General features: G+C 57.8%; 1 protein-coding gene across 10 annotated transcripts in view; it reads left to right on the forward strand.

Moving 5' to 3' along the window:
• The window catches only part of RTEL1 (regulator of telomere elongation helicase 1), a 42581-nt gene that overhangs the window by 6911 nt on the left and 12643 nt on the right, over positions 1 to 23027 (forward strand). For all 10 annotated transcript variants that reach the window (XR_008516784.1, XM_054541398.1, XM_054541399.2 and 7 more), the window contains 12 exon segments: positions 798 to 873; positions 1935 to 2019; positions 6905 to 6970; positions 9427 to 9580; positions 13253 to 13291; positions 13361 to 13439; positions 15065 to 15162; positions 15875 to 15930; positions 20472 to 20546; positions 20740 to 20821; positions 22581 to 22713; positions 22881 to 22994. Coding sequence is in view for 9 of the 10 variants with exons in the window: in XM_054541398.1 (XP_054397373.1) it covers positions 798 to 873; positions 1935 to 2019; positions 6905 to 6970; positions 9427 to 9580; positions 13253 to 13291; positions 13361 to 13439; positions 15065 to 15162; positions 15875 to 15930; positions 20472 to 20546; positions 20740 to 20821; positions 22581 to 22713; positions 22881 to 22994 (1057 nt within the window). In the remaining variant the exon portion in view is untranslated.

Here is a 23027-nt window from a genome sequence, read left to right on the forward strand (position 1 = left end):
GACAGGCACAAAGCAGCCATGATGGAGTCGGGAGCTGGGGGAGGCCCCATTGCCCCACGTGGCTGTCCTGAGTCTCTAGGGTGCTTGTTAGAAGAGGTCTCTGGTTCTGTCTGTGTTTAAGCAGCTCCCTAAGGAATTCTTGTGGTTCCAGTTTGGGGGCCTGTGCTGTAGAGGCAAGGGAGGGGCAGGACATCCCCCAGACTCTGACTCCTGAAGCCTTTTCTGCCCGGGGCCTCTCCGCCAGTACAGGCAGTGTCCTTTCCCAGGGCTGCCATGCTGCAGAGGGGAGTGGGCCGCCATTTAGCCCAGGAAAACCTGGCTCTCCCTTAGCTGGAAGTTCTGGGCCTGTTGTGGTTGGCAGGGAAGCTGAGTGACGGTGCTAATCACAGGGGCACCTGCAGGGGTTTGTGGGAGATGCCTGTGTGGGCTGGGGCGATAGGCTGAGGGGCTGTTCTTCCCTGCCCTGAGGAGGGCTGAGTGTAGCTGCCACTCCTGTCCTGTCTTGGGCTGTCTCGGAGAGGATGCGTAGAACCCTCAGGATCCTGCTGGCCTCCGTCTGGTCCACCCTGAACCTCAGGCCTTCTGGGGGTAGAGGAGGGTTCCCTCGGGATCACTCGGGTGGGGGCCTCTCTTGGGCACCTGAGACCCTCAGTGGGTGCTTTGTGGCGCGTTCACGGTTGGTGGGGGGACGCCCAGCCCTGCCCGCCGTGTGGGAGCCATTCTGTCCTGGGCATCCCCTTGTGGTCTGGGACTTAGTGGACCCTGACGGTGTGTTTACCCCTGCCTCACACCTGCAGAAAAAAGCCTGGAGCAGGAGCTGGCCAGCCCCATCCTGGACATCGAGGACTTGGTCAAGAGCGGAAGCAAGCACAGGTGAGACCCCTCAGTGAGGCCGTGACCACTGCCCTTCCGTGGCCGGCTCTCCTGTGAGCTGCGGAGGCCCCTTCCGTGGCCGGCTCTCCTGTGAGCTGCGGAGGCCCAGATATGTTTCTTCCCTTTTCTTTGTTCGTTTTTAAATTATGAAACTAACCACCATTCAGTATGAAAAAGTTTAAGCAGAGCTCTGAGGAAGATAGAGTAAAAGATTGTCTCCGTCTTCCCTGGCCCTCAGCCACCCCTGGTGGCTACCGTGGAGTGTGGACGGAGCCCTGCAGGCCTGTGTCTGTGTGTGGAAGCACAGCTTTGTCTGCACAGACTCTTCTGCAGTTTGCTGTTTTCACTCAGCGTTGTGGATAGCTTCCCATGCTGGTGCTGGTAGCTCGGCCTTGTTCTTTTGAGGACAGCAAATGTCTCCTATGTCCACCTCTTATAACTTCAGAGATTCAAGTTATAATAAAGCTTTTCTTATATTGAGGGGGAAACCTCCCTCCCTTTTTTTTTTGAGATGGAGTCTGGCTCTGTAGCCCAGGCTGGAGTGCAGTGGCGCGATCTCGGCTCACTGCAAGCTCCGCCTCCTGGGGTCACACCATTGTCCTGCCTCAGCCTCCCAGGTAGCTGGGACTACAGGCGCCCGCCACCACGTCCGGCTAATTTTCTGTATTTTAGAGATGGGGTTTCACCGTGTTAGCCAGGATGATCTCGATCTCCTGACCTTGTGATCTGCCCGCCTCGGCCTCCCAAAGTGCTGGGATTACAGGCGTGAGTCACCGCGCCCGGCCCAGCTCTGCTTTTTTTCAGTGGTTCTGTGTTGTGTTTGTTTCTATCCAGGAATAGGGTTGGTTTTTCTTTTCCATCGAGTTTTTAAAGAGACGACGATTTACATGGTTGGAAACTCACGTGGACTCCCCATCCATCCTAGACGGCAGCTTCCCACCTGGGCCCTACGCGCAGGACGAGGGCTCCTTCCGGGTCAGAAGACATGGCGGCCTCGGCCTCGGGGCACCGTCCCCTGCATGGCGGGCTCACAGCATCTTCTCCTGTCTCCTCCTTCCCAGGGTGTGCCCTTACTACCTGTCCCGGAACCTGAAGCAGCAAGCCGACATCATCTTCATGCCGTACAATTACTTGTTGGATGCCAAGGTGGGGGCTCACTCCTCGTAGCTGACGACTCCTGATGTCCAGGGGTGTGCCTGGGCTTGGGAACGGCCGTCCAAGCCTTTGCTGCTTCAGGGCCTTAGATCAGCAGGCCTGGGTGGGAGGACTCACCTCTGTCACTGGGCAGGGGCTCAACCTGGCCAGACACACTTGTGAGCAGCCCCAGGCCACAGGTCAGTTTTCTGAGCAATCTGGGAGTGGGTAGGCTGGCAGGAGTGAGGAGAGACCTCCAGGCTGTGGTCCATAGGCCAGTGCCTGCTCTTGATTCTGACAGCTCAGGTTCTCTCCTTCACGTCAGGCCACAGGAGGCACTGAGAACACGGGAAGCCCCCTGACTCCCCTCTTCCCAGCGCATGCCCAGCCCCACACTCACTCCCCCCCAGCATGTGCCCGGCCCCACACTCACTCCCCTCTTTCCAGTGTGTGCCCGGCCCCACTCCCCTCCTCCCTGTGTGCGCAGCCCCACACTCACTCCCCTCCGTGTGCCCGGCCCCACATTCACTCCCCCCACAGCGTGTGCCCGGCCCCACACTCACTCCCCCCGGTGCCCAACCCCACACTCACTCCCCGCCAGTGCCCAGCCCCACGCTCACTCCCCCCCTGCCGTGCCCAGCTCCACATTCACTCCCCGCTGTATGCCCGGCCCCACACTCACCCCCCCAGCGTGTGTCCAGCCCCACACTCACTCCCCCCCGGCGTGTGCCGGCCCCACACTCACTCCCCCCGCAGTGCCTAGCCCCACACTCACTCCCCCCAGGTAGCCAGCTGCACACTCACTCCCCTACTCGTAGCCTGTGCTCACCCACACGCTTTTGTGCCCCACACTTTTTATTTAGTGCAGGTGGGATCACATGCCGCAGGTCAGTGACTTGTGTGTTCGCGTGACGATGGCGTGGTGACGTTACCAGATCCCGTCGTTGGTTTGCTCATTCTCGGGGTGTATATTTATTGAGAGCTCATCGTGCTGGGTGCTATTCCAGGCATAGCAAGACTGGCTTCATTCACATGGAGCTTTGATTCTAGTGGTGGGGACAGGTGGACAGCAAAAGAGTAAGCACGTGAGCTGACAATATTGAAGGGAAATAGAGCAGAGGGAGGCGGTGGAGACAGAGAGCCAAGTGGGCAGGGCCCAAGTGCGATGTCGGCGGGAGATGGGGAATGCTGGTGGGTCTGAGGGGAGCCTTAGCAGGCACAGCAGAGCAAGGGAAGAGGTGAGTGTGGGGACGGCTGGGGGGCCGACTCCTGGGAAGCTATTGCAGAACCCCACGGAGAGCGGGTGAGGTTTGCCGTGGTTGTGGGTGACTTGGTGCTTTGAGCCCTGGCTGCCCCTGGGAACCATCTGGAGAGCTTCTAACCCAACCAGGCCCCTCCCTGGGACAGTTATATCGCAGCTGGTAAGCCGAGTCTAACACTTTCACGGAAACGCAGAAAATCTAAAACAGCAAGATGACCGTGAAGAAGAACAGAGCTGGAGGACTCACCTCGCTGGTTTCAAGACTCCTCTAAAGCTGCAGGAGTGGAGGTGGAGATGGCCCAGCTCAGGCAGAGGCCTGCAGCCCATGGAGAAGGCAGCAAACTCAAGCTGACCCACACGCATGTGGTCATTGTTTTTTTTTCAGTCGGAATCTCGCTCTGTCACCCAGGTTGGAGTGCAGTGGCACCATCTCAGCTCACTGCAGCCCCCGCCCCTGGGTTCCAGCGATCCTCCCGTATCAGCCTCCCACCCGCGTAGCTGGGATTACAGGCATGCGCCACCACACCCGGCCCGCGTAGCTGGGATTACAGGCATGCGCCACCACACCCGGCCCGCGTAGCTGGGATTACAGGCATGCGCCACCACACCCGGCCCGCGTAGCTGGGATTACAGGCATGCGCCACCACACCCGGCCCGCGTAGCTGGGATTACAGGCATGCGCCACCACACCCGGCCCGCGTAGCTGGGATTACAGGCATGCGCCACCACACCCGGCCCGCGTAGCTGGGATTACAGGCATGCGCCACCACACCCGGCCCGCGTAGCTGGGATTACAGGCATGCGCCACCACACCCGGCCCGCGTAGCTGGGATTACAGGCATGCGCCACCACACCCGGCCCGCGTAGCTGGGATTACAGGCATGCGCCACCACACCCGGCCTGTGGTGATTGTTTTTTGACAAACACACCAATTTAATTGAGAGAGGAAATGAGGGTTGATTTTTGGTTTTCTGAAAAAATGGTGCTAAGAACGACTGGATATCTGTTTGGAAAACAGTGAATCTTAACTCTTGTTTTACTCTGTATAAACCTAAATGTAAAAGCTAAACTAAAAGTTATAGAAAGAAACATGGGGGAGGTTTTTGCAACTTTGGGGTAGGCAAAGATTTCTTAGTATGAATACACAAGGCACTAGCCATAAAGAAAAACATTAAAATTTAGACTTCACCAAAATTTAAAGCTTCAACTCTTTGGAAGAGTTGAGAAAATTAAAGCACAGTTAAAGAAAGGGAGAAAATACTTCTGTCTTTCAAAGGACTTAAAAAAATTTTTTCAGCCCTCCTCTGATTTCAAAGGACTTTTGACCAGAGTATGTAAAATTCTCTCATAACTAAGCAAACAACCCAGTTAACCACTGGGAAGGGATCTGGACAGACGTTTCACCAAGATGGATGGAATGGCCAGTTAAGCACTGGGAGAGCATCTGGACAGACGTTTCACCAAGATGGATGGAATGGCCAGTTAACCACTGGGAGAGCATCTGGACAGACGTTTCACCAAGGTGGATGGAATGGCCAGTTGAGCACATGGAAAGATGCCCAGCATCTCCAGTCATAGGGGAAGGCAGATTAAAGCCACGGGGAGCCGACACTGCGGTCCCACTAGCATGGCTGAAATTCAGAAGCCCTGAGTGTGGCATGAGGATGTGGAACAGGGGGATCTCATCCATCGCTGTGAAGTTGTGTGGCCACTCCACAAACACGTGCGGCAAACAGCCGAGCCGGGAGAAGGGAAGACGTGTTCAAAGGTTCATATGTGGCCAGGCTCAGTGGCTCACGCCTGTAGCCTGTAATCCCAGAACTTTAGGGGCCAAGGCTGGGGGATCACTTAAGCCCAGGAGTTTGAGACCAGCCTAGGCAACATAGGGAGACCCCATCTCAAAAAAAAAAAAAAAAAAAGACTTCAGTGTGCAGGTTTACCAGAGCTTTGTTTGCAGTTGCCAAAACTGGGAAGCAGCCCACGTGAGTCCATCCACAGGTGAATGGACAGACCGTGGTACCCGAACACCAACAGCAGCCACAGGCGTGGACTGTGGTCACACAGCAGCAGGGAGCCGATGAGTGTTGGACGTGCTAACCCAGAGAGGCCACTTGAGGAGGACCTACTGTTTTTTGTGTTTTTGTTTTTTGTTTTGAGATGGAGTCTTGCTGTGTGGTGCAGGCTGGAGTGTAGTGGTGTGATCTTGGCTTACTGCAGCCTCCGCCTCTCGGGTTCAAACAGTTCTCCTGCCTCAGCCTTCCGAGTAGCTGGAACTACAGGTGCCCGCCACCACACTCGGCCAATTTTTGTATTTTCAGTAGAGACAGCAGTTCGCCATGTTGGCCAGGCTGGTCTCAAACTCCTGACCTTGTGATCCACTCACCTTGGCGTCCCAAAGTTCTGAGGTTATAGGCATGAACCACCGCACCCGGCTGGACCTACTGTTTTATTCCATTTATGTGACACTCTATTAATAGAAAAGGCAGGGGTGGGGCTGGTGGTTATATGGTACACATAACTGCCAGAACTCAGTACACTTAAAATGGACATCTTAATGTGTGAATTTTTTTTTTTTTTTTTTTTTTTGAGATGGAGTCTCGCCCTGTCACCCAGGCTGGAGTGCAGTGGTGGGATCGCCACTCACTACAAGCTCTGCTTCCCGGGTTCACGCCATTCTCCTGCCTCAGCCTCCGAAGTAGCTGGGACTACAGGCACCCGCCACCACGCCTGGCTAATTTTTTTTTTTTTTTTTTGTATTTTTAGTAGAGACGGGGTTTCACAGTGTTTGCCAGGCTGGTCTCGATCTCCTGACCTCATGATGCGCCTGCCTCGGCCTCCAAAAGTGCTGGGATTACAGGCGTGAGCCACTGCGCCTGGCCAGTTGTGAAAATTTAAAAGTACCAAAGCTGGACCCCACCCCAGATTGCTCCCATGACACTCTGTGGGTGGGACCTGGGAGTTGGGTTTTATTTTTTTTTTGAGATGAAGTCTCACACTGTCACCTAGGCTGGAGTGCAGTGACACAATCTTGGCTCACATTAACCTCTGCCTCCGAGATTAAAGTGGTTCTCCTGCCTCAGCCTTCTGAGTAGCTGGGATTACAGGCGCACACCACCACCCCCGCCTAATTTTTGTATTTTTAGTAGAGACGGAGTTTTACCATGTTGGCCAGGCTGGTCTCGAACTCCTGACCTCGTGATCCGTCCACCTCGGCCTCCCACAGTGCTGGGATTACAGGCGTGAGCTGCCATGCCTGGCTGGGAGTTGGGTTTGTAAATCTCCCTGAGTGGGGCTGGGGCAGGGAACTGCTGGGTCTGGGTCTTCCTGGCTCCTCTGGTCGGTGGCTGCCTGACTGCGGTGGCCGGGGGCTCCCGGGGCATCGTGGCCGTCTTTCTTGCTGAGCATGGCACGTGCCTTTCCATGCTGTGCATGAGCATCTCCCGGTATGGGAAACTGCTGGTTGGGGTGGGGCGGTGTTGCCAGGTTGCCATCCAGGTCTGGCCTCTCCTCTCGACGTCACCGGTGCTGTTTCTCATCTGCACTTCTGATGTTCAATGCCTGCCGCACGTGCCTTGGCTTCCCTCTTTCCCGGCCTCCGTGAGCTCCAGCGCCGCGTCCCTTCTCTTCCTCCTGTAGAGCCGCAGAGCACACAACATTGACCTGAAGGGGACAGTCGTGATCTTCGACGAAGCTCACAATGTGGTGAGTCTCCACTGGCCTCCTAAATGCCTCCTGTTTCTTCTGGCGTTTTTGTCAAGAGCGATGCAAACCTTTCTGGAGGGGCTCTGGCCAAACTCCTGAAGCCCTGGGTGCCCAGGACTGAGGACTGAGCACACCAGGAGCTTCTGCCACCCCCTCCCGCTCCGATCCGATGCCTCTGCTGGGGCTGGAGACTGGCCAGCTGGGCCAGGGACCTGCCCGTCAGGCGCAGGGCCCCCACAGGCCGCTCACCAGACCTTTTCTCTCCACCCAGCTAGGGGTCAGCCTGGGCCAGGGCTGTCTCCTCTGCCTTTGGCTTCTCTCACCAGGGCAGCAGCAGGCGTGTGGTTTCGCTTGCAGTGTCTCTACCCTTCCGGCCACATGGCTTGACCCCTGGGAGGGCTGCTATGGAGACAGCCACTTACCCCCGTGGCCGCAGCTGCAGGAGCGGCTTGTAGAGGCCCTCCCAGCCCCACCTGCCGGCCCCAGCACACTCCCACTCCGGCTCCCACTGCCACCCCCACCCTGCCTCTGTGGCCACTGCTTGGGGTCTTGTGGTCCCAGGAATGGTGCTGGAGAAGGGTCCCTGGGGTCAGCTGTGCCAGCCACTCCAGAGCCTGGGATGAAGCTCCCTGAGGGTGAGGCTCCCCATTGCAGGGCCCAGTGCCCAGGGCTGCAGTGGCCACCCTCGGCCCTCACTCGGTTCCAGGCACTTGTTACCAGGCGAGACGGTAGGCCAGGTCTCCTGACTTGAGAGAAGCCGGAAATCCAGGTTTTAAAGAAATGTTGGCAGGCGGGCTCAGTGCCTTACGCCTGTAATCCCAGCATTTCGGGAGGCTGAGGTGGGCGTATCACTTGAGGTCAGGAGTTTGAGACCAGCCTGGCCAACATGGTGAAACCCCATCTTTACTAAAAATACAAAAAATTAGCCAGGCATGGTGGCGGGTGCCTGTAATCCTAGCTACTTGGGAGGCTGAGACAGGAGAATTGCTTGAACCCAGGAGGCAGAGGTTGTAGTGAGCTGTGGTCATGCCACTGTACTCCAGCCTGGATGACAGAGCTAGATTCTGTCTCAAAAAAATATTTTTTTGGCCAGGCATGGTGGCTCATGCCTGTAATCCCAGCACTTTGGGAGACCAATGCAGGCAGATCATTTGCAGTCAGGAGTTCGAGACCAGCCTGACCAACATGGTGAAACCCCATCTCTACTAAAAATACAAAAATTAGCCAGGTGGTGGGCGCCTGTAATCCCAGCTACTGAGGACTGAGCACACCAGGAGCTTCTGCCACCCGTCCCACTCCAATCCGATGCCTCTGCTGGGGCTGGAGACTGGCCAGCTGGGCGAGGGACCTGCCCGTCAGGCACAGGGCCCCCACAGGCCGCTCACCAGACCCTTTCCCTCCAGCCAGCTAGGGGTCGGCCTGGGCCAGGGCTGTCTCCTCTGCCCTCGGCAGCAGCAGGCGTGTGGTCTCGCCTGCAGTGTCTCTGCCCTTCTGGCCACATGGCCTGAGGCTGAGGCAGGAGAATCGCTTGAACCCTGGAGGCAGAGGCTGCAGTGAGCCAGGATCACACCACTGCATTCCAGCCTGGGTGACAGAGCGGGATTCTGTGTCAAAAAAAAAAAAAAAAAGTTGACTGGGCGCGGTGGCTCACGCCTGTAATCCCAGCACTTTGGGAGGCTGAGGTGGGCGGATCATGAGGTCAAGAGATCAAGACCATCCTGGCCAACATAGTGAAACACCGTCTCTACTAAAAATACAAAAAAATTAGCTGGGCGTGGTGGCGTGTGCCTATAGTCCCAGCTACTCAGGAGGCTGAGGCAGGAGAATCGCTCGAACCCAGGAGGTGGAGGTTGCAGTGAGCCAAGATCACACCACTGCACTCCAGCCTGGTGACAGAGCAAGACTCCATCTCAAAAAAATAAAAAAGAATCATTGGCAACTCCAGTGAAATAATTGTTTGTTTGTTTTTTGAGACGGTCTCATTCTCTCGTCCAGGCTGGTGTTCAGTGGTGTGATCTTGGCTCACTGCAGCCTCCACCTCCTGGGCTCAAGCCATCCTCCCACCTCAGCCTCCCGAGTAGCCGGGACTACAGGTGCACACCACCACGCCCGGCTAATTTTTGTATTTTTTGTAGAGACGGGGTTTCCCCGCGTTGCCCAGGCTGGTCTTGAACCCCTGAGCTCAAGTGACCTGCCCACCTCAGCCTCCCAAAGTGCTGGGATTACAGGTGTGAGCCACCGCGCCCGGCCTGAAATAATAGTTTCTAAATATTGGTGTGGGCCACACAGTCATGTTTGGACCTGCTTGTGGCCTGGCCTTTTAGAGACCCCAGGCCATGGCTTTGGGGACTTGGCTGTCAGCCTCCTATGCCTTCTGCACCCCCACCCCATTTCTGCTTTCTGGAACCCCCGATCCTGTCCTGTTCTGTGGTGATTCGGGTGTGCTTGGGCTCCAGGAGAAGATGTGTGAAGAATCGGCATCCTTTGACCTGACCCCCCATGACCTGGCTTCGGGACTGGACATCATAGACCAGGTGCTGGAGGAGCAGACCAAGACGGCGCAGCAGGGCGAGCCCCACCCGGAGTTCAGCGCGGACTCCACCAGCCCAGGTGCGTTCATAGCCAGGCTGCTCGGTCCTGAGGCCTGCGCTGCTGCCGTGGGCGGCCTGCCCTGTGGCTGTGTGTGGTCGGCCTGGGCACCATCTGTTCAGGCTGGCACTGCAGGGCATTCGCTTCTCTCAGAGGCTTCTTGGGTGTGAATTCTTCAGGGACCTGTAGCCCGTGGAAGGGCTGGTATTGTTCAGTAGTTCTGGTATTTTGCAAAGACCTATGTCTCCTCCCAGCCAGTATCAGCTTGGCCTCTGCTGTGTGAAACTGGAAAACTTTGCGAAGCCGACATGGGGGCATCGCGTGAGGCCAGGAGTTTGAGACCAGCCTGGGCGACATGGCGAAACCTCGCCCCCACCAGAAAATTAGCCGGGTGTGGTGGTGTGCTCCTGTGGTCCGAGCGTTTCCGGAGGCTGAAGTGGGAGGCGTGCTTGAGCCCGGGAGGCAGAGGTTCCAGTGCCCCAGATGACTCCACTGTACTCCAGCCTGGGCGACAGTGAGGCCATCTCAAAAAAAAGGAAGGAAAACTAAATATATTCACTGTAAGGGCATTTTGCATTTTTAAATGACCTACAAATCTGGCATGCATCACTTGCTGTGCCTGTAGGTTCATTCCCAATGTTTGTCCAGAGGTGTATTTCCACACAGCACTAGTCATGGCATACGTGGAAAACGTGGAAACCCTTCAAGGATGTTGTCAGTTGGTCTATATTTTCTTTCTTTTTTTTTTTTTTTGAGATGGAGTTTCACTCTTGTTGCCCAGGCTGGAGTGCAATGGTGCGATCTTGGCTCACTGCAACCTCCGCCTCCTGGGTTCAAGCAATTCTGTCTCAGCCTCCCAAGTAGCTGGGATTACAGGCGTGTGCCACCAAGCCCGGCTAATTTTGTATTTTTAGTAGAGACGGTTTCTCCATGTTGGCCAGGCTGGTCTCGAACTCCTGACCTCAGGTGATCCACCCGCCTCTGCCTCCCAAGGTGCTGGGATTACAGGCGTGAGCCACCGCGCCTGGCCTTTGTCCATATTTTCTACATGGCCTCTGTAAACAGCTGACTAGGAGTCTGTGTGAATATCTTCGTAGGTTCTGCTGTGACACTACTTGCTTGTGAGCATCTCCAGGTGTAAACAGCATCAGCTTCCCCCATTTTCCTTTAAAATCGCACATGTGGATGGACACCATGGGGACCCTGGACCCTGGGTAGCCCCGTCCTCACCCTTCTCACCAGGATGGCTGCTTGGTAGAGAGTGAGTTTGCAAACTTGGCATTTGTTTAGCACAGAAGTTATCAGGTGTTCTGGCTTTAGAATCCATATATATATATACACACACACACACACATATATATACGTATACATACATATATTTAAATGACAGGGTCTCACTCTGTTGCCCAGGCTGGAATGTGGTGGCACAATCAAAGCTCCCTGTAGCCTCGGCCTCCTGGGCTCATGGGATCTTCCCATCTCAGCCTCTTAAAGTGCCGGGACCACAGGTGTGCATCACTGCCACCGGCTCTTAAGATTGCCATGCAGGGAGTTGCAGTGGGGGAGGGGGTTCCTGGGACTTTGAACACTCCACCTCCCTCCTCTCCACAGTGCCCCAACCCCACCTCTCTAATGGGGTGGATGGCCACCTCTTTCCATCTTCACTTGGCGCAGGGTGGGGAGACTGACAGGTCTCCTTCCCTCATCTCGGCAGCTGCCATTTAGTCGCTTACATAACGTGGGAGAAATATCCACCCACCCCCGGGGCTGTGTGAACATCACCACGGGGTCTTCTCCACTCTTCAGTTTTGTTAGTTACTTGATGTGCAGGGCTTTTTGTTGTAACTAGTGGGGGACGTGTGGTGGGGTGGGCTTTTGCCGTCTCATTCGGGACCGGAACTTCAGTTTTCATCCCTATTCGTTCCCCCACCCCTTTGGAGATGGGGTCTCACTCTGTCACCCAGGCTGGAGAGCGGTGGTGCCATCACGGCTTACTGCAGCCTCTACCTCGGGCAGCCTCCACCTCTTGGGCTCAAGTGATCCTCCTGCCTCAGCCTCCCAAGCTCCTGGGACTACAGGCGTGTGCCACCATGCTTGGCAGGGTCCATTCTTTTCCTCACAGTTTATTTATTGAAGAGCCCAGGCCGTTTACCTTGCAGAGTCTGAATCTGTACGGGAGGGGCAGTCACACGAGTTCCCCGGTTTACTCTGAACTTAGGTGGCTTGAGGGCCCCAGTTAGACTGCGGCCACCCTTTGCCTGGCTCCAGATGGGATGTCTTTTCTATCAGGAGGCTTACAGTATCTCCTTTCCAGTTTCTTCCCATGTTAACATTGTTGCTGCTGAACACCTGAATATGTTAATCACTGGGGGATTGCAAGATGGTAGTGTGCTAATTCCATCATTTAGTCAGTTAGCAGGAATAACTTAGGACCATGCTCTGCATCACATCAGCTATGTGGTAATCCCATTCACACAGGAAAGGTGGGATAAATGCTGGGTGTGGGCCGGGTGTGCTGTCTCACGCCTGTAATCCCAGCACTTTGGGAGGCCGAGGCAGGTGGATCACGAGGTCAGAGACTGAGACCATTCTGGCCAACACGGTGAAACCCCATTTCTACTAAAAATACAAAAAAATTAGCCAGGCATGGTGGTGCATGCTTGTAATCCCAGCTACTTGGGAGGCTGAGGCAGGAGAATCACTTGAACCCAGGAGGCGGAGGTTGCAGTGAGCCGAGATCGCGCCACTGCACTCCAGCCTGGCAACAGAGCGAGACTCCGTCTCAAAAATCAATCAGTCAGTCAGTCAATCAAGTGTCATCACTGAATGTATGTATGTGAACGTGTGAGGATTGGTCCTGCTCCATGCTCCATCCTGAATCTCACTCCTGACCTCAGTTGCTCCTCCTTGAGGTGTTTTCGTGTGGGCTCTTGTGTCTTGACCCCGGTGGTTGTGGCCTCTTTGCTGTCTGGGAGTCAGGATTTTTCACACTCATGTCCTGCTCCAGACCTGGAATCAGCCAGGTCTCCAAGAAGCCCTGCTTTCTTTTCCTGCAAGATAGCATTTCAAGACCCGCGATGCGGCAGCGGGTTGGTCATCGTTACTGGGTGTTTTCGTGGAGATACATCCATACGCACAGATGTGTTCACAAATGTTAATTCTAAAGGTAAAACACCCGGCCGGGCACAAGGGCTCACTGGTAATTCCAGCACTTTGGGACACTGAGACTGGTGGATCACCTGAGGTCGGGAGTTTAAGACCAGCCTGAGCAACATGGTGAAACCCCATCTCTACTAAAAATACAAAAATTAGCCGGGTGTGGTGGCGCACACCGATAGTCCCAGCTAGTCGGGAGACAGACACGAGAATTGCATGAACCTGGGACGTGGAGGTTGCAGTGAGCAGAGATGGCGCTGCTGCACCCCAGCCTGGGTGACAGAGTGACACCCTGTCTCAAAAATATAGATAAATAAAGGTAAAACGCCTGCTCCTCTTGGTGTCTCCAGTTTGGATTTGGCCTGTATGGCCTCTTCCTTCACCTATTGGTGGATTTGGCCTGCACGGATTCTGTGTGGCCTCTTCCGTCCCATGTTGGTGTCCTTTTTTCCATGCCAGGAATCCTGGTTCTCAAGGGCGGGGTTGTTGGCACGAGCGTGATGCAGACTGTGCCTTTGCTGCCTTTCTCTTGCTCAGGGCTGAACATGGAGCTGGAAGACATTGCAAAGCTGAAGAGTAAGTGCCACCTTCCCCACCTCCTTGCAGCTGGGTGGGGCCTCCCCCTGACACCTCCTCGACCCACAGTGATCCTGCTCCGCCTGGAGGGGGCCATTGATGCTGTTGAGCTGCCTGGAGATGACAGCGGTGTCACCAAGCCAGGGAGGTGAGAGGCGGGGAGCCAGCCCCTTCACTGCAGGCCCAGCCTAGCGCTAGAAACGGGCCATGGTGCAGTCCTGGGCCGTCACATCATGAGTGAGGCCTGTTTTCAGGACTGTTTTCCCTTTTTGAGACCTGGGAGGAGCGCCTGCTTTGCATGATCTGGTTGTTGAGACGTTGAGAGGAACAGCACACACTCCCACAGGACGGCACACACACCCATGGAACAGCACACACACTCCCACAAACAGCACACAGCCCCCCACGGAACAGCAAACAGCCCCCCACGGAACGGCACATGCACTCCCATGAAATGGCACACACACTCCCATGAACAGCACACACACTCACGGAACAGCACACGCACCCCCACGGGACAGCACACGCACTCCCACAGAACAGCACACACACTCACGGAACAGCACACGCACCCCCACAGGACAGCACACGCACTCCCGCGGGACAGCACACGCACTCCCACAGAACGGCACACGCACTCACGGAACGGCACACGCACCCCCACGGGACAGCACACGCACCCCCATGGGACAGCACACGCCCCCACGGAACGGCACACGCCCTCCCATGAACAGCACACGCACTCCCACGGGACATCACACGCACTCTGACGGAACAGCACACACCCACGGAACAGCACACCCACGGAACAGCACACACCCACGGAACAGCACACGCACTCCCACGGAACAGCACACTCCCACACGGGGCCGCTGGGTTTCCTGCAGTTTCTCCTCCTCCAGGCCTTTCCCTGGACCCTGGTCCAGTCCGTTGTTTGAGCACAGGTGCCTGTTAGAACGAGACCTTCTTGTTAGGACGATGAGTGTCCCAGCCACCACCTCTTTTGGACTCCAGGAGGCCTGGAACGTTCTGAACGCTCCATGGGGCTCCAGTCTTCTCCGCAGCCAGGGCAGCAGGGTTTGCTGTCTGTCCTGCAGGCAGATGAGGAGTCAGGGCTGGGGCCTGTGTGGGGGCTCTCCTGAGCGCACAGCCGCCGAGGTGGAGCGCGTTCTGCCTGAACGCCGACCTTGTGGGGACTCCCAGTTGCTTCCAGGTGGAGCCAGTGTCCTCAGTGTAATGCTCAAGGCTCTGGCCTGGCTCCTCGGCCACGCTGCACCCTCAAGGGCCCCTCCTGTAGCTTCTGCTGCCCCATCACTGTCACTTTCCAAAGCTTTGGGGACTCTGCCCAGAGCCACTGCCTCCCAGAAGCCCCTGACAACCTCCTGACGACCCCCTAGCGACCCCATCCCTCCCCTCTGATGGCAGCCCCTGCTCTGAGGCTGCTGCTTTTCCTCGGTGCTGTTCTCGTGCTGGCCAGGCCTCCTCTCCCCACCTGGAGGCTCCTGAGGGCAGAGGCCTCTCACCTCCAATGCTGGCATCCCCTGGAGGGCTTTGTTTCCGAGGGAAGGAAACTTCCACAGTTGTTGCCTTCAGTTCCCAAAGCTGCAGCCTGATTTCCCCCTCCAGGCTCGAGCCTGCCTTCTTCTCCTCAGCAGCTACATCTTCAACCAGCCTGGTCCCCCCTCAGGCTCGAGCCTGCCTTCTTCTCCTCAGTTCCCAAAGCTGCAGCCTGGTCCCCGCTTAGGCTCGAGCCTGCCTTCTTCTCCTCGGCAGCTACATCTTTGAGTTGTTTGCTGAAGCCCAGATCACGTTTCAGACCAAGGTCTGCATCCTGGACTCGCTGGACCAGATCATCCAGCACCTGGCAGGACGTGAGTGCTGGCACAGGGTCTTTGGTGTGGGCAAATGTGGTGTAGGGGGTGCAGCAGGCCTCCATCCTGGCAGTCAGGGCTCCCCTGGCCGTCACCTGGCCGTCAGCAGGAACAGGCCCACAGAACCTCATCTTCTGATCGGGGTGTGAAGGCGTTAGTGCCACTTGCCAGCTGCCGTAGAGCCTGTCCCAGTTCTGCAGCTGGCGGCTTCGTCCTGCAGCCTCATCCCATTATTCCGCTTCTAAGAAAGAGCAGCCCAAGGCCCTAGCTGGGTTGTGGGGCCTCTGGCTTCTCCACACCACCCCGAGTTCTGCTTCTCAGAGTTGTGGAGTCCAGAGGCTTTGCCCAGAGGCAGTGTCCCCATGGGCTGCTCTGGTTTGAGACGCCAGGCCCAGCGGGGTCTCTGCTGCGCTCCCGGGTGCTGGCGAGGGTGGCTTTTGCTGCTTCAACCCTTAGGTGACCATAGAGCCTCTTTTCAAGTCCCACCAACCCCCTTGGAGACTCTGTCCCTGCCTGGCTTCTCTCCTGTCTGCTGGGAAGAGCAGGCGAACTGCCTGCCCTGAATGGATGCTGTGCTCCACCCTGGGCCCCCCATTGGGCAGGAGATGGAGCTTGGCAGTCGGGCTGAGCTGGCTCATGCTGGAAGGGCCAGGGCTGGGGTCTGGGCCTCCCCTGCCTGCAGTGTGGGTGTCAGTGCCCTGCTGCCCTCCAGGTGCTGGAGTGTTCACCAACACGGCCGGACTGCAGAAGCTGGCGGACATTATCCAGGTGGGGCCTGCTCCTCTGTGGCGTCTCCTTCCCTGATGGAAGCTGGGCGGGTGCCTTCTCCTGCTACATTAGTTACTGATTCTAGACTTGAGGGATGGGAGAAAGGCCCCTACGCCACCTGTTTCTGATTGGCAAACTCTTGGCTCCTTTCCCGTGCCCTAAACCCACACTGGGCCTCCCGCAGGGATGGGGGAGGACGAGGTCTGGTGGCACGTGCCCAGGGTGACGCTGGTGAGGGAGGACGCAAAGGGGAGTGGGGGCTGGGGAGCCGCTCCTGCCCTGTCCAGGCCCTCAGGCCAGGGGGACCCACTGCTGGCAGCCCCAGCAGCCCCAGCTGCACACAGATGAAGAGCTCTGGACACACGCAGCTTCCTGAACAGCTTCTCCAGGGACAGACAAATGGGGACCCTGCAGGTTCCCGGCGGGGGTGTCCCTGGGAGCCCATGATTGGGGGTGCGGCCCTGGCCCCCTTCTCCTTGGCCCTGTCCTGCCCTGCAATGCCCGTCCCCTCCCATGTGAGGTCTGCTCCTGGCTCCATGCCTGTGGCAGCACCTGCTTTCCCTGGGGTAGAGGTGCTTGTCCGGTTTGTGGAGGGCAAGCCCCATTTTGGGTGCTCTGGGCATGCTTGCCTCTCCTGGGCCTCGGTGGGTTTTTTAGAAGCAGACCCACACGTCCCTGATTGGGAGGCCATCAGTCCTGGGGAAACCAAGGCACAGGTGGCTGTGTGAGCCGTGTGAGGCCGCCTCTGTGCTGCCCACGCTGTACCTGCTGGCCACACGAGGTCATGGCAGGGTTAGGCGGGGCTGCCCAGCACTGTGACAGCTTCATGAGTGTCCGTCTGGCCTGTGGGGTGCTCGAGCTGGGGGAGGCCGCAGAAGAACCCTGGGATGCATGGCTGGCCTGTGCATGCGGTGTGGTGTTCTGTCCATGCTGCTGGGCGTGGAGCTGCAGGCCCTGGAACAAGCAGGCACTGCCTTCTCCACAGACACAGCTCTGAGCGGGGGCGAGACCTGGGCAGGGACCAGGTGGGGTGGGCACAGGGGGTGGTGGGGCCCAGGCTCAGCCCTCCCTCCACTGTGGCCGTCTCTGGCCAGTGACGCCACAGCCTGTGTCTTCTCTGTGCAGCAGCTGGGGCTGGAAGGACAGCACTGCCTTGTCCTCCCAACTCCTCCCCAAGGGCACCGTGGGCATCCCAGGGCCAGACCCCTCTGTCTGTGGCTCCTGCCTGCCAACGGCTGCTGTGCTGTCCCGCGTGGATTGTGGTTGGCTCTTCAAGCAGGAGGCCGTGCACCTACCAGGCGGACCTGCTTCCATGTCCCTGATGGGTCACTGCAAAGCACCTCCAGCACATGGCCAGGCGAGGTAGCACTGCAGCCCAGGGCCTGGAGGGCAGGTGTGAGCTGGCCCGGGCCTGGCCCTCCCTGGAATGTGGCTTCCCAGGCTCCCAGTTACGGAGAAGTCTCCTCCACACTGTGGAACCGAATCCTGGAATGCGGCTTCCGAGGCTCCCACACTATGGAACCGAATCCTGGAATGCAGCCTCCCAGGCTCCCAGTTATGGAAAAGTCTCCACACTCTGGAACCGAATCCTGCACACTCCATTGGTTTGGAATTTCCTTTGGCTGCTGCTCTAAGTAGCCGCTGGTGGATGACTCAGCTTCTGCCAGCCCTGGGGTGCCTGGAGGATGAAGGACTGTGCACAGTGCTCACCTGCGTTGGCTCCTGAGCCCCTGGTGCTGGGCTGGGCCTGCAGCCCTGAGTCACAGGTGACCCTGGGGGCAGAGTGGGGCCAGTGGCCCCAGGAAGAGGATGTGGGATGCACAGCTCAGTTGGAGGTGAACTCCAGGCAGGGTCAGGCCGTGTGCTGGGGAGTCAGAGCTTAGCTGGAGGCAAACTCTGGGCAGTGCTGGCCCGTGCTGGGGAGCCAGTTGCCCCTGGGCCCCCGTGAGACTGCTGGGTCCTCATCCCTCTCTGCCTGAGGCCTGAGCTGCCCTGGGCTGAGGCACAGGGGGATTTGTGGTGGTGTTTTGTTGAGAAAGGGTCTCGCTTTGTCACCCCGGCTGGAGTGCAGGGGCTTGATCACAGCTCACTGCAGCCTCAACCTTCTGGGCCCAAGTGATCCTCTTGCCTCAGCCACCCGAGTAGCTGCAAACACAGGTGTGCACCACCGCGCTCGGCTAATTTTTAAAATTTTTTTGTAGAGATGAGGTCTTGCCATGTTGCCCAGGCTGGTCTCAAACTCCTGGGCTCAGGCAGTCTGCCCGCCTTGGCCTCCCAAAGTGCTGGGATTACAGGCAAGAGCTTCCATGCCTGCCCAGCAGAAGGCTTTTCGAAGGAAGCTGTTTCCTGAGGCAGCCTCAGCCCTGCTCATGGCAGCCACTAGTGTGGTGGTGAACTTGTTCTGTTACTTCCATCCCCGTGGGCCAAATGCTTTGGTAAAATGCAAGGCCCTGTGTTTAGCTGTCTTGACAGTGAAAATGGCTGGGAAGGAAGGAAGGAACAGAAGGATATTTCTCTCTCCCTCTGTGTGTACCGAGGCCCGTGCATGCAGAGTACGCACACACGCCTGCACAAATCACGCATGTTGCCAAGTCTCTGTGTTCCAGCCGCGGTGTCTGCCCCCCAGTGTTCTCTAGTTCGGCTTCTCCGCATTTCTGTGAATGATTCCGGCTTCTTGATGTTCCCAGCAGAACTCCCTCAAGTCTGTGATGGCGGCGGCTTGGCTGACGTGGCCGCATTGCTGAGCCTGTTGGGGGCTTTGCATTCCTGTTCTGGCCGTTTTCGGCTTGCTTTCAGGGAATGGTCGTCATGCGCCCCTCTCCTAGTGCAGGCATCATTCCTTTCCCATTGATTTGCAGGGTTCTCTGTAAGTTCTGAGAATCTCATATACATATTCTCAATAAGTTCTGAGGATCCCATATACCTTTTCTCTCTTTAAGTTCTGAGGATCCCATGCCGACATACGTATTCTCTCCGTGTCTCGTGCTGGTCATTTTTTCCATTTTCATGACAGGTTTGGTGAACAGATGTTTCCTTGTCGTCAGATTTTTGTTCTGAGCTTGTGCCTCCCGACCAAGATGCTAAACCGGGTCTTGTGTGTTCTCCAAACTGCACTGTAGAGTGACAGAGCTTTGTGTCTGGGCCTCCATGCCTTCTGATGTCACCTGTGGGGGTGTGAAAGGCAGACTCTACCTTGATTTTTCCCAGCACGCCACACTGGTGGTTCTGTGTGCTGACCGAGCGGCTCGGCTTCCCCCAACTCCACCGGGCACCTGCCACACTGTTTTCCTCATGTTTTTGTTCACTGTGGTTTTGTCCTAAGTCCTGGTGTTGCCCAGAACCAATTTCTTTTTGTTTGTTTTTGAGACGGAATTTTGCTCTTGTTGCCCAGGCTGGAGTGCAGTGGTGCGATCTCGGCTCGCTGCAAGCTCCGCCTCCCGGTTCACGCCATTCTCCTGCCTCAGCCTCCTGAGTAGCTGGGACTACAGGCGCCCGCCACCATGCCCGGCTAATTTTTTGTATTTTTAGTAGAGACGAGGTTTCACCGTGTTAGCCAGGATGGTCTCAATCTCCTGACCTCGTGATCCGCCTGCCTTGGCCTCCCAAAGTGCTGGGATTACAGGCGTGAGCCACCGTGCCCGGCCTGATATTTTTAGTAGAAATGGGGTTTTGCCATGTTGGCCAGGCTGGTCTCGAACTCCTGACCTCAGGTGATCCTCTCACTTTGGCCTCCCAGAGTGCTGGGATTACGGGTGTGAGCCACTGCGCCTGGCCTCTTGTTCTTTTGAAACCTGCCCTGACGTTTTTTCCATAGTGCATCTTGGAGTCAGCCTGTCTACTTCCTTTAAAAATCTTGCTGTGATTTTGACTAGAATGTGTTGAATTCCTGTTTTTTTTTTGAGTCAGGGTCTCTCTGTTGCCCAGGCTGGAGTGCAGTGGGACCATCACAGCTCACTGCAGCCTCAACCTCCTGGGCTCAGGGGATCCTCTCAGCTCAGCTTCTCAAGTAGCTGGGACCACAGGCATGTGCCACCACGCCTGGCTAGTTTTTGTATTTTTTTTGGTGAACACCCTGGGGTTGCACCATGTTGCCCAGGCTGGTCTTGAACTCCTGGGTTCGGGCAATTTGCTCCTCTCAGCCTCCCGGAGTGCTGGGATTACAGGCGTGAGCCACTGCACTAGGCCATGTTGAATTTCTAGATTAATTTGGGGCCCTCAGGGGCACAGACAGGAGGGCTGGGCCAGTTGGCGGGAGGAGAGGCCCCTCGGGCTGCCGCATTTTCAGTGCATGGACATGGCCTATGTCGGCGGACACAGAGCTCACCGGGGGTCCCTGCAGGGAGGAGAAAGGGTCAGGCAGGTGCCAGCTCCTGTCCATCGGCCTGGGGCTGCATGATGGCAGGGGCCGGTGAACCGATGACCCGTGGGTGTCCTGTGACCTTCTGTATATGGGGCTGATGCTGCAGAAGGTCGGGTGGTCTCCAGGGCTCTGGGCTGTGGCCTCAGGCTCCTGACGGGGCTGCACTTCCTCTGCCTTTCAGATTGTGTTCAGTGTGGACCCCTCCGAGGGCGGCCCTGGTTCCCTGGCAGGGCTGGGGGCCTTACAGTCCTATAAGGTAGGGGCCACCTCCAGGAGGCAGGTGGAGGACAGCCCTGGTTCCCCAGCAGGGTTGGGGGCCTTACAGTCCTATAAGGTGGGGGCCACCTCCAGGAGGCAGGTGGGGCTGGGGGTCCTCTGGTCCTGAAAGGTAAGGGGCTGCCTCCAGGACATGGGCGGGGCCTCCACACTCCTGGTCCTGTCCCCTCCAGGTGCACATCCATCCTGATGCTGGTCACCGGCAGACGGCTCAGCGGTCTGATGCCTGGAGCACCACTGCAGCCAGAAAGCGAGGTACAGACCTGGGCCCACACGCTCCCCGCCCGCCTGGGTGTGGTGCCTGGCACCACCGTGCCACAGGCTAGGCACACGGCCAGCCGTGGTCTCCTGCCCCCATGGGCCTGGCCACCTTCTCCATATCCAGGCCAATCCAGAGCGTTCTCCTCACTGTCCCTCTGAAGATTGGAGTTACTGAGAGATGTAGGAAAGGGCCTGATGGCACCATGACCTGCCCAGAGTCACCTGGTTGGTGGCGGCAGAGCTACAGCCCAGCCAGGCCTCCCTGCTGGGACACACTCGTTTATGCCGAGGCCGTCAGCACAGAGCCTCCACAGTGAGGCACGGCTTTGCCTGCTGCCTCCACCCAGCGCCTGGCTGGGCCAAGCCTCAGGGTCACATCTGAAGGGGGCCCGGCTGGCCCCGTTGTCCGAAGCCCCTGGTGCGCTCAGCCCCGAGGCCCCACATGCCTTGTTGGCTTCCTGTGCTCCGTGGCGTCTTCGAGTCGGTGCTGCCGGGGACGCTGTGTGGATGGGGTCTGTGAGTGTGCCCTCGGCTCCGTGTCCAGAGTCCTGTGGTTCTTGGGGTGTTTCTGGCCCTACCCCCACTGTGTGGTGTCCAGGGTGGGGCTTCACGGCTGCAGCTGCGGGAGCTGCTGCCCCTGCCTTGTGCTCCAGTGGGGCCTTGCCTCTGGGCTTGGTTCGTCCCTCTCTGGAACGTTCTTTCTCAAATGCTGTCCGACCCATGGTGGCACGACGTGGCCCTGGCTGAAGCAGCCTTGTGCGGTTGCTGTGGTTGGGTCTGCCTGGCCGAGCCGGAAGGGAAGGGCTGGGAGGGCGTCAGGGTCGCGTGGCTTGACCCCCGCTCGGTGATGGTCCTGTGACAAGGCCTCTCCCAGCAGGAAGCGTCCATCCCAGGGGGAGGCCGGCGCCCCTCATGCAGTTGGGGTCGTGGGAGGCAGTGCGTGCCTGAGGCAGCTGGCGCAGAGATCCCAAGGGCTTGGAATCTGTTTGTTGCATTGACCTCTGACGTCACTTGACTTCTCAGAAGCAGCCACTCCCTGCATTGGGCGTTTGTAGGAAATGAGCTCCTGGAGGAGAGGGTGGGGAAGTTCCCCCATTGCAGGGCACAGTCAGGGCACACTCAGCCCCGGGAAGTAAACGTGCCTCGTCCTTGCTGACCCCGAACCACAGTCAGAGCCATTCTGCTTGTGTAGCATTGAATTCCCGGCGTCCGGTGCCCAGGCTGGGTCTCCTCCCCAGGCCATGGCCGCCGCGCCGTCGGTCAAGCCCTTCTAGGAACTTCCTTCGAGCCGGTGCCCTTGTTCACTGCTGACGCCACTCAGAGGCTTGTGCACATGTGTCCCGCTTCCAGGCAGGGCTGGGAACTCGCACTCCCTCTTCTACACGCGGCCGTGGAATGTCGGGACGCCGGCGCTTCCTTCCCGTGTGCTCTTGGCGGGGTGGGCTTCTTGCCCTGAGCCGCACGTCACAGTTTCTGCAGAAGTTTAGGGTTGGAGTGGGCTGACCTCTCTGGAGGTGTCCCCAGCATCTGCCTGGGGTCTGCTGCCTACTCCCAGGACCCCCCGTCCCCCAGAGGGGCCCCAAGCTGGCAGGCTCACACTCAGGGCAGCCTCCTTTGTTCTGACTTCTGCACACTGGGCCTGGGTGGCTTGCTTGATGCCAGTGGGTGGAGAGGGTTATGGGCAGAGAGGCAGGCGGTCAGGCCCCCAGTCCGGTCCTCACACTGTGTGCCCCCCGCTGCCCCCGCCCCACAGGGAAGGTGCTGAGCTACTGGTGCTTCAGTCCCGGCCTCAGCATGCGCGAGCTGGTCCGCCAGGGCGTCCGCTCCCTCATCCTCACCAGCGGCACGCTGGCCCCGGTGTCCTCCTTTGCCCTGGAGATGCAGATGTACGGGCCACCCCTGCCAGGGGCCTAAGCACCGGTGACACCTCTGACGTCAGCGGGGTGGGAGTGGCGGGGGTCCCCACGAGCCGGGTGCTGGGGGTCTCGGGCCTCGAGGGCTAAAGGGGTGCTGGTACCCTTCCCCACTGTCTGCTCCCTCCGGCCACGCTCAGCCCTTTCCCAGTCTGCCTGGAGAACCCACACATCATCGACAAGCACCAGATCTGGGTGGGGGTCGTCCCCAGAGGCCCCGATGGAGCCCAGTTGAGCTCCGCGTTTGACAGACGGTGAGGGCCTGTCCCTGGGCCCTGCTTGGGGGG

Source organism: Pongo abelii, chromosome 21 (assembly GCF_028885655.2).
Source record: "Pongo abelii isolate AG06213 chromosome 21, NHGRI_mPonAbe1-v2.0_pri, whole genome shotgun sequence".
In the NCBI taxonomy this organism is placed as follows: domain Eukaryota; kingdom Metazoa; phylum Chordata; class Mammalia; order Primates; family Hominidae; genus Pongo; species Pongo abelii.